General features: G+C 46.2%; 1 protein-coding gene across 1 annotated transcript; it reads right to left on the bottom strand.

Moving 5' to 3' along the window:
• Nucleotides 1–576: 576 nt before the first annotated feature.
• On the bottom strand, nt 577–2,808 carry LOC124671652 (subtilisin-like protease). Its single transcript, XM_047208001.1, has 2 exons — nt 1,933–2,808; nt 577–1,815 (listed from the first exon to the last, which is right to left on the bottom strand). Exons 1-2 carry the CDS (start codon nt 2,806–2,808, stop codon nt 577–579), a joined length of 2,115 nt encoding a protein of 704 aa, XP_047063957.1.
• Nucleotides 2,809–11,915: the final 9,107 nt, after the last annotated feature.

The following is an 11,915-nucleotide window of genomic DNA, read 5'->3' as shown; positions in this document are numbered from 1 at the left end:
AATTCAAGGGAGCACGAGGAAGAAGGCTTAAAACCAAAACTCTCGGTACCTCTATTGGTCAAATGTTTTCTGGCTTTTCTTTTTTTGTTTGACTTGATCTTTATTCGGAGAAGTGAGAGAACTAACAACACTATATAGTTTTGTGTTTTTAGCAAATGGATTTTGTTCTAGGAAATCATCATCCTATTGCATCTCTGTTTTTTTGGTATTAGGCACACATGCTTATGACCATAGCTAACTTATGACACAGTTATGAATTTCTTGTTTTCTACATCTTGATGCATGCAAATGATTACTTCGATTATTTGGTTATCTTCATGTGCATTTCATTTTACATGTGCGTCAGTATGGAAAAATATTAAGACGCCATGGCAAAGCACGAGCGTTCAACTAGCGCGATGCACATACTCATCGGTTTGTTCTCGACGACTGACCAGTTTTATAACAGTAGGCAGGCCCCGTGATGCCGAGTACAGACTTGTTTTATCCCGGCTGGCCTAGTTTCCGGCAGCTTGTTTTTTTACCGACCTGCGCCTGTCAAGTCCAGACTTGACACACAGGCCGACCCCCTAAATATCAGGGCAACATGAAAGAGATGGGACTCCGTACAGTGTGCATCTCAGACACCCACCGTAGTGCCCCCTGCACCACCCTCGCACCACCATCCCCCGGCGACACAACAACCGAGAAACTCTTCTCCTGGTTCGCCTCGGTGAACTCCAGCACGCGCGGGTACACGTCGACGGTTGCAACGCCATCTGGCTGGTCGATCGCCGCGTAGTACACCGAAGGCACCTCCCCGACGTTCTTCACCTTGCGCCGGACGACGATCCGCGTCGTCGAGTTCCACGTCTCCGGGATCTTGACCGTTATCGACGGGTAATTTAGCAGGCTGTCGTCGATCACCGTGAGTGTCGAGCAGTTGATCGGCCGCCGCGCGATCACCGATACCTCCTGGCTGGTGTACATGCTGCAGAGGTAGCCGAGGTAGTCATCAGGGGAGATGTCGTAGACGAGGCCAGGGTCAGCGGCCTTCGCCGGGTTGACGTGCCCGGCGCCCGTGGCGAAGAAGCTGGCCGTCGCATACTGCTCGTCGAGTATGGGATGGCCGGAGCGGTCGGTGATATCAGCGGTTGTCATCATGGCCGACTTGATCGCCGCCGGTGACCAGTCTGGGTGCTTGCTCTTGATCGCCGCCGCAATGCCGGCGAGGTGCGGTGTTGACATGGAGGTGCCGGAGATGATGTTGAAGTACGGTTTAGGTGGTAGGATCGGCCCCGAGGGCATGCCGACCTCGAAAGGCCAGGCGGCGAGCACGTTCACTCCGGGGCCGGTGACGTCGGGTTTCAGGACGCCGGGGGCCTGAAGGCTAGGCCCACGGGACGAGAAGAAGACGATGGACGGAGCCGGAGTGGTGCCGAGTATGGTACCCTCGAAGCTGATACGCGCCACCGGGTTCGCCGTGGAGTTGATGTAGGACCTGATGGCGTCGCCCGCGTAGTAGTCGACGCTTGACGCTGGGAGGACGTGCGCCTGTGCTAACGTGTTGTATCCCATGGCAAACTGGTTCATCGAAATCATGCCGACCCCGCCGCCACTTAGAACCTCCTCACCTTGGGTGATCACCGAGATGTTTCTCTGAAATTCGCAGAGCACGATCTTGCCTTTGACGTCGAAGCCTTCCAGCGAGCCGTTTCCACAGAACTCGGCCAGTGGCTTCTCGCTCGTACCCGCGTAGACAACCGGGTAAGAGACGTTGGGGGAATCGCCTGGCTGGTAGAGTGTCTCGCCGTGGAAATAAGCCCCGTTCCCCAGCTGCACGGTCGAACGAATGGAGCGGTCCATGGTGCTCGCGGCGACAGTCAGCATCCACGGAGCATCGTTTAGCAGAGAGCTGTCGACCGGGCCGGAGTTTCCAGCTGCCACGCTCACAAAAACGCCCTTCTCCATGGCGCCGAACGTCCCGATGGCAAGAGGATCTTGGTGAAAGGGCATCGATGGCCCGCCGAGAGACATGGAGATGACGTCGCAGCCGTCGCCCACGGCGGCGTCAATGCCAGCCAGTATGTCGGACCCGTTGCATCCTCCCCGGCACACCTTGTACATGGCGATGTGCGCAAGGGGGGCCATCCCGGCGGCGGTGCCCAGAGCGTGGCCAAGCACGTTAGCTCCCGGCACGACCGCTCCCGCCGCGGTGCTCGCCGTGTGAGTGCCGTGCCCAAAGTCATCAACCGGTGGCACCCGAGTGCCGTTTTGGCTGCTGAGAGAAGCGACGAGAGTGCGCGCGCCGATGAGCTTGTTGTTGCACGAGGTGCCGTTGAAGTCGCAACGCCCCTTCCACTTGGACGGCGGCGGCGGCATGCCGTGGTCGTTGAAGGATGGGTGGTCGGGGAAGATGCCGGTATCGATCACGCCGATGATGACGCCGGCGCCGAACTTTGACGTGTAGTTCCGTCTCCCCTGCTCCACGTTCATCCCGAGGAACTCGGGCGTGTGCGTCGTCAGCACCGTGTAGGTCTGGTCAGGGATTGCGCTGAGGAACCCGGGCATTGCAGACATCGCCTCGAGCTCCTGCTGCGTGAGCCGAGCAGCGAAGCCGCTGGCGACGTGGTGGTACGCGTGGAGGAGCCGACCATTGTCGGGGAGGAACGACTGGTACCACGCCATCCGGTCCTCCGCCGTGAGGAATACATTCGCCCCGGATTGCACGTGGACGATGAACGTGCTGCGATCATCGCCGGCGCCTTCCACGGCGGCAAGGGCGAGAAGGAGAAGAAGAGAGAGCAAGGAGAACCTGAAGCATTCCATGGCTTTCTTGCTTGAGATTTTATCGATCTAGGAGAATGCCCTTTTATACGACGAACGAACTAGGCAATATGTACGTGTGTTAGGCTCATATCCCTCTCAGAAGATAGCTTTGTCTCCATCAGGAGCTAGCCATGACAACTGACAACACATATGCTGGCCGATGCTGCGATCCCTCGTTGACGAACAACGAGAGGTGGCGATACGGGCATATGCAGCCTTTTGCTCTTTCTGGGTGTTGCCGCGCGCATTGTTAGGGGACAACGGATAGCTCTCGTGGTTGCCGCCCGTAATGTTACCTTTGATGCAAGGCGTTCTCAACGGTGCTACATCAACGTACTACTTGAAACAAAAGGTTTTGTTGTTGTTCTTGTTGTATCTTCACAGCTAGCAAAATTATAAATTTAGTAAAGTATTTCAAAGTACTCCCTCCATCCATATACTCCCTCCATTTCAATGAATAAGACTATTATTTTTAAAAAAAGTCAAGCCAAGTAAAAATTGATCAAACTTTTAGAAACACCTATCAACAAATATGATATCATGTGAAATTATATTTCATGATGTCTCTAATAATATTGATTTTGTATTTTGTACGTTAATGATCTTTTGTACAAACTTGATCAAACGTCGCTTGACTTTTATAAAATAATATAAAACTTATTCATTGGAATGGAGGTATATATACTAATATGTTTTAAAAGTCAAACCTATTTATCTTTGACCCAGTTTATAGAAAATAATATATATCAATGTCCACACTACAATTTTTTTTTATCATGGACTAATATACTATAAAATCATGTAACGCGTGTCATGGTTCCTTCCATATTGAAAATGAAAAGAATCATGATATGTAAACATATAAATTATGTTGGTTGATTTAGTTTTGTATACTAGTGTATTTGGTAATAGTTTGATTTGTAACATGGGGTAGTGAGAAAATGGGCAGTAATTATTTGTTTAAAAGTGTGATGTAATGAATTATTGTGCTATTTCTTTTATTGAGATCTTTAATGTTGTTTTTTAAGTTTTTTCTGAACTCTTGCGAATCTATTTAAGTCACTTTTTTTAAATATATTCATTTTGTTTGGGTTGCTTTGTGCTTTGTTTCAGAGAGGTTAGTTCGGAAAAACTTTTATTTGCAACTAGTTGCACTCACACCCTATTTTCAGATGTCACACTTTGAAGTTTCCAGAAAATAGGATAAGTATACGAATAGAATGATAAATTGCATTGATGGGCCTGGACTAGTGTAGGGCCACTACGGCTATTGCTTACTTGTCTATCCAAAGGCCTGCGAGGAGGTTTAGCATATGGCATGGCCAACAATTTTTTTTGAAAGCTAACAATTTGACATCAGCATGGACCAATATCAAAGCTCCAGGTACGAGTATGCTCGGACTTTGGACTGCCTTTTACTAAGATATTTTAGATTAAGTTTTGGCCAGCGCTAGCCTACACCCAGCTGTAAAAATGCCAAATATCAGCCCACGTGAGCCATCCAATCAACTTAACTAAGCTACTCATGGGCATTATTACCATTTGAGTACCCGACATTAGTCTATATTATTTGGCCCAATAAGGGATACATGAAGATTGCCTTGATCCAAGGTGGACTCGTACGTCGGTTACTACAGAGAAGACTTACAACAAGATGGATTCTTGACGAATAAGACAAGAAAATATCGATAAAGGAAAGAATATACTAGATCTTGATGTAACCTAGTCAAGTTCGGATATGACTCTCGGGACCTGGCCTACTATATAAAGATCAGGAGACGGCCTGCCGAACGACAACACACGCAACCCGCACAATCTAGCAGACACAAACCCTAGAAATCTTGCCTCTCGGCGAGTTCACCATAACAGTCTATCGGCTGCCACATTGTAACCAGTTTTTACACGATAAATCAAGATCAGACAAGCAAGAAGTAAGGGTTTTTCATCGAGGTCCCCGAACCTGGATAAATCTCACCCATGTTCGTTTGGTATCCGATGTCTCGTGTTAACCTGCACGATTCCGTTAAACCTAAGCACCTCATGGTGGGCATTGCCGAGGAGTTCCCTCGTCAATTGGCGCCGTCTGTGGGAACCCTGTTGGTACAAGGCACTTCATCGGCTGTTCCAATTGTGTCGGCTACATCTTCGCCAGCATCACCACCACCATCGGCTCCATCGTCGCCAAAGTCAGGGAACTCGATCCGCTTCGGGTCCTTCGAGTTCACTCCGCACACCGACGCGTCGCGTTCGGCCTTTTCAGGCCTGCGCGGCGGGATAGACATGACGTTCGGGAGCGTCCACTTCCGCATCGACTCTGGAGGTGTTCTTCGACTCCCGGACCCGATTGCTTCTGGCGCAGCGAAAGCCACAACTTCATCGATAGCTACGTCCACTGCTTCATCACCAACCGCGGTCGATCTATCGGTTGCACCTTCGGTGTCGAATCCGGCCTCTCCGTCATCATCATATCAAGTCGAACCATGTCCACCATGTCTGTCGGGTCTGATGACTCTGGCTCATCGGATCTGACTTCGTACTACTGCCTCCACTGCGACACCGGGCATGGACTTGGCTCGGACGCCTCTCTGTTCGTGTATGGCGTCAAGTACTCCTCCGACAAAGAAATCATCGACAATGCAACCCCTTTAACCGCGATGCAAGTGGCTCATCACCAAATCTGCATCATCATCAACCCTCAGACAGGAGTCGAGATCTCCACGGGTGAGCACACCCCACGCGCCAATGGCGAGCGACGACGAGACAGCGAAGCCAGCAGCAGCAATGCCGATAGCACTTTCACTGTCTCTAGGGAAGAGTGGGATGCGGCTCGCAATGTCGTAATCAATAACACCCGACATCACATAAAATTCCTAATACTATCAATGCAGTAAGCTCACCCCACCTGATAAATAGTCGGGGACTGCAGATGATAGCCTTTATTCAATGATTTCATCTAAGCCTCATGAAAACATTCGAGTGCTGCAATCAGTGACAGTTAAAGGATCGTTATAACACATCAAAAATATAAACGATTTCATCAAAGCCTCATGGAACATGCGAGTGCTACAATTGATAAAAATCTATGATACATCAAAAAGACAAACGTTTCCACAGAGCCTCACGGAACATGCGAGTGCTGCAATTGATGGAAACTATACAAATCAAAAGGCCCACACCAGTACATCGAACATATAGTACTTGAGCTACGAAGCCTATCACGAGCATGGTTCCCTCGTGTGGTGCGATTACTACGGGTCCTTTAGGCCTGAAACATGAGTTGGTCACTCAAAAATTTGCTGCCGACATTATACAAACTACAAGCATCAAACTCTCGATGCCCGAAGAACTAGTGTGCCAAAGCTTGCAATCAAACGTTAAAAAATTTCCATCAGCATCTAAAGACACTTCTATAAGCAACAATGCTTTACCACGATGAAAAGTCATCAACTTCAAAGGTTTGCTCGTCTTTTCGTGAGCACCAACATCAATATGCAAAAAGGCATAGGTTGGATATACAAGTTACATCGTCTACACGAATAAATTTACATCTGAAAGTACCCAAACATTCGGGTGAAGAAGGAATATCATTGACAATAAATCTACATAGCTGAGCAAAGTATCAAATCAGTTTTGCGCTCCAGCTCCATGAGTTGCTTCAGAGCTTACTTCTAATCTTTTAACTATAATGGAGGCAGGGCGCCTCACAATAGGAAAATACTGGTTCACATCGGCATCAGTTGTCTCAGCCCTAGGAAGGTGTTGACTCTGCACCAAAGCTCGGACCTTTGCGGCATTTCTAAAATTCAACATAAGGGCAAGCAATGTTTGAGGAGCTGGGTTAAGTGGAAACATAGTCTTCCATATCATCTTCAGGCCTGCATGACATTTATCAAAGAATCGGTGCACCTGTTGCACCCGATCTTGGAATTTTGCAATAATTGTGGCCTTCGATTTGTTGGTCCAGAACACACCGTGTGCTTGCGACAGATCAGTCAGGATTTCGACTCGTTCGTGGACTCGCTTGTTCTCCTCAGAAAAGTTAGAGCAATAACTAATGAAAAATGAGGAAAAGTTCAGTTATGAAGAAGATGCACTCTAAAGATGTGAAGAAGATGGAGGATTATCGGATACTCACAGTTCAAACTTTCGGTGGCCTTCTGCAGTTCGTTCAGCGCATACTTCTCCGCTTCAATGTCTAGTTCTCCCTTTTTCTTTATCACTGCCGTCATGACATGGATAACTAAAAGGTATTTTCCATACGAGTTATTCTGCTCCTCATCTGTTGCACAAGGCCAGATTCAGAGCCAACAGCAACATCCGAAGAACCTTTGACAAAAGGGACAACTGGTGTCACCTGCAATAAAAGCATCGAGTGCGAATATTCAGATAAAAAAGTATAGTATCAAGGACTTCAATTACTCCCATCGGGAGCGCATAATCAAAATTACACATTGCAATCTCAAAGGAAAGAGTTGGCAACATTGCCAACACAAATTCATTACAAAGCAAGGCTTTAAAAAGCCATTGTTAAAAGAGTGTGTGTTACAACGCGACAAATTCCTTCACGGAGCTTGGGTTTGAGTAGATATGCTTGGGGCAACTTCGCCAGCAGCTTGCTTGTTGGCTTCTACGAAATCAAGAGGTTGGAGCGCACACTTGCGTGCCGGCCTACTGAAATGGCTAAGCTTAATAGCCAGGCCATCTTGATCTTTCGGAAGCTCTTTTGTCAATAAATCCATGTTGGCTTTGAATCCATACCCCATCAGAAGTTGGAATGCAAAAAGTGCTCCATAGGTACGCGAGGTACGTTTGAATACCTCAATGGTGCCTTCAGTGTTGATAGAAAATGCATTTTCTAGCTGCCCAGGGTCTTGTCACTGTCTACCTTCGGGAAGATCAGCGCGAAGAGCCTTGATAAAGCCGCCTTATTCTTCTGGAGAATAGCCCGAACAAGCTCGCTGGAGCCGACAACGAAGGAGATAGCATCGGCTGCAAAATCAACTGGGGGCTTGCCTGCAAGATCTACAGGAATATCGGTCACTCCTACAAAGGTGAAGGCAAGAACAAGAAATTAATGAATTTCAAGAAAAAAAGAAAGACTAAAGTTGTTACAATAATTTACCCAGTAGGGCCTTGATGGAATTGTGCTTGTGACGGTAAAGCACACATCCGTTGGGAACCCTAAGAGGAAGGTATGATGAGTACAGCAACGAGTTTTCCCTCAGTAAGAAACCAAGGTTATCGAACCAGTAGGAGATGAAGATCACGTGAAGGTTGTTGGTGAAGGAGTGTAGTGCGGCGCAACACCAGGAATTCCGGTGCCAACGTGGAACCAGCACAACACAATCAAACTACTTTGCCCCAACTTAACAGTGAGGTTGTCAATCTCACCGGCTTGCTGAAAACAAAGGATTAAACGTATGGTGTGGAGAATGATGTTTGCTTGCAGAAAACAAAAGAGAAGAATGATTGCAGTAGGTTGTATGTCAGATGTAAAAGATTGGTCCGGGGTCCACAGTTCACTAGTGGTGTCTCTCCAATAAAATAAATAACATGTTGGGTAAACAAATTACAGTTGGGCAATTGACAAATAGAGAGAGCATAACAATGCACATACATATCATGATGACTACTATGAGATTTACTTAGGGCATTACGACAAAGAACATAGACCGCCATCCAGCATGCATCTATGCCTAAAAAGTCCACCTTCAGGTTAGCATCCGCACCCCTTCCAAGTATTAAGTTGCAAACAACGGACAATTGCATTAAGTACCGTAGCGTAATGTAAACAATACAAATATCCTTAGACAAAGCATTGATGTTTTATCCCTAGTGGAAACTGAGCACATCCACAACCTTAGGGGTTGCTGTCATTCCCCGCATTCAATGGAGACATGAACCCACTATCTAGCATAAATACTCCCTCTTGGAGTTACAAGTATCAACTTGGCCGCAGCCTCTACTAGCAACGGAGAGCATGCAAGATCATAAATAACACATATATGATAGATCAATAATCAACTTGACATAGTATTCCATATTCATCGGATCCCAACAAACACAACATGTAGCATTACAAATAGATGATCTTGATCATGATAGGCATCTCACAAGATATAAACATGATGGCAAAAGAGGAGAAGACAACTGATGTCTACGGGTGCTTCTATTCTTGTAGACAGTGTTGGGCCTCCAAGAGCAGAGGTTTGTAGAACAGCAGCAAGTTTCCCTTAAGTGGATCACCCAAGGTTTATCGAACTCAGGGAGGAAGAGGTCAAAGATATCCCTCTCATGCAACCCCGCAACCACAAAGCAAGAAGTCTCTTGTGTCCCCAACACACCTAATAGGTGCACTAGTTCGGCAAAGAGATAGTGAAATACAAGTGGTATGAATGAATATGAGCAGTAGTAACGGCGCCAGAAAAGTGCTTGCTGGCGTGTGGTTGATGGTGGTAATATTGCAGGAAGTACAGATGCAGTAAAACAATAAACAAGCAGCGATAGCAGTATTTAGGAACAAGGCCTAGGGATTAGACTTTCACTAGTGGACACTCTCAACTTTGATCACATAACAGAATAGATAAATGCATACTCTACACTCTCTTGTTGGATGATGAACACCACTAATTGCGTAGGATTACACGAACCCTCAATGCCGGAGTTAACAAGCTCCACAATATTCAATGTTCATATTTAAATAACCTTAGAGTGCATGACAGATCAACACAACTAAACCAAGTACTAACATAGCATGCACACTCGTCACCTTCACACTATGTAGGAGGAATAGATCACATCAATACCATCATAGCAATAGTTAACTTCATAATCTACAAGATATCATAATCATAGCCTACGCCAAGTACTAACACGGATGCACACACTGTCACCATTACACCATGCGAGGAGGAATAAACTACTTTAATAACATCACTAGAGTAGCACATGGATAAATTGTGATACAAAACACATTGCAATCATAAAGGGATATAAATAAGCACTTCACTATGCCATTCATAACGGTGAATAAGTATTCGTGAAATATAGCCTAAGAGACCCACACGGTGCACACACCTGTCACCTTTACACACGTGGGACAAGGAGTCTCCGGAGATCACATAAGTAAAACCCACTTGACTAGCATAATGACATCTAGATTACAAGCATCATCATATGAATCTCAATCATGTAAGGCAGCTCATGAGATTATTGTATTGAAGCACATAGGAGAGAGATGAACCACATAGCTACCGGTACAGCCCCGAGCCTCGATGGAGAACTACTCCCTCCTCATGGGAGACAGCAGCGTTGATGGAGATGCGGTGGTGTCGATGGAGGAGCCTTCCGGGGGCACTTCCCCGTCCCGGCGGCGTGCCGGAACGAGACTCCTGTCCCCGGATCTTGGCTTCGCGATGGCGGCGGCTCCGGAAGGTTTCTCGTACCGTGGCTCTTCCGTATCGAGGTTTTAGGTCAGGGACCTTTAAATAGGCGAAGAGGCGGAGTCGGAGGGGCGACGAGGCGGTGACACGCTAGGGCCCCCCCCTAGGCCGCGCCGGGCTATCGTCTGGGGGCCCAGTGGCCCCCCTCTGGCGACTCTCGGGTGTTCTGGAAGCTTCGTGGAAAAATAGGATGCTGGGCCTTGATTTCGTCCAATTCCGAGAATATTTCTTTACTAGGATTTCTGAAACCAAAAACAGCAGAAAACAACAGAATCGGCTCTTCGGCATCTTGTTAATAGGTTAGTGCCGGAAAATGCATAAATACGACATATAATGTGTATAAAACATGTAGATATCATCAATAATGTAGCATGGAACATAAGAAATTATCGATACGTCGGAGACGTATCGGCATCCCCAAGCTTAGTTCTCGCTCGTCCCGAGCAGGTAAACGATAACAAAGATAATTTCTGGAGTGACATGCCATCATAACCTTGATCATACTATTGTAAGCATATGTAATGAATGCAGCGATCAAAACAATGGTAATGACATGAGTAAACAACTGAATCATAAAGCAAAGACTTTTCATGAATAGTACTTCAAGACAAGCATCAATAAGTCTTGCATAAGAGTTAACTCATAAAGCAATAATTCAAAGTAGAGGTACTGAAGCAACACAAAGGGAGATTAAGTTTCAGCGGTTGCTTTCAACTTATAACATGTATATCTCATGGATATTGTCAACATAGAGTAATATAACAAGTGCAATATGCAAGTATGTAGGAATCAATGCATAGTTCACACAAGTGTTTGCTTCTTGAGGTGGAGAGAAATAGGTGAACTGACTCAACATAAAAGTAAAAGAAAGGTCCTTCAAAGAGGAAAGCGTCGATTGCTATATTTGTGCTAGAGCTTTGGTTTTGAAAACATAAAAAGAGCATAAAAGTAAAATTTTGAGAGGTGTTTGTTGTTGTCAACGAATGGTAGTGGGCACTCTAACTACCTCATCAACCAGACTTTCAAGAGCGGCTCCCATGAAGGACGTTATCTCTACCAGCAAGGTAGATCATCCCTCTTCTCTTTTGTTTACACATGTACTTTAGTTTCATTATTTGTGGATGACACTCCTCCCAACCTTTTGCTTACACAAGCCATGGCTAACCGAATCCTCGGGTGCCTTCCAACAATCACATACCATGAAGGAGTGTCTATTTGCAAAATTAAGTTGCTTACTGATGAATCAGAGCAAAACATGTGAAGAGAATTATTAATGCAAGTTAATTAATCGGGGCTGGGAACCCCATTGCCAGCTCTTTTGGCAAAATTATTGGATAAGCGGATGAAGCCACTAGTCCATTGTGAAAGTCTGTCAGAAGTAAATGACAAGATCGAAAGATAAAACACCACATACTTCCTCATGAGTATAAAACATTGACACAAATCAGAGGTGATAAATTTTGAATTATTTAAAGGTAGCACTCAAGCAATTTACTTTGGAATGGCGGAGAAATACCATGTAGTAGGTAGGTATGGTCGACACAAATGGCATAGTGGTTGGCTCAAGGATTTTGGATGCATGAGAAGTATTCCCTTTCGATACAAGGTTTAGGCTAGCAAGGTTATTTGAAACAAACACAAGGATGAACCGGTGCAGCAAAACTC

This window comes from Lolium rigidum, chromosome 7 (genome assembly GCF_022539505.1).
Source record: "Lolium rigidum isolate FL_2022 chromosome 7, APGP_CSIRO_Lrig_0.1, whole genome shotgun sequence".
Lineage (NCBI taxonomy): Eukaryota > Viridiplantae > Streptophyta > Magnoliopsida > Poales > Poaceae > Lolium > Lolium rigidum.
This window is presented reverse-complemented; position numbering and strand designations above follow the sequence as displayed.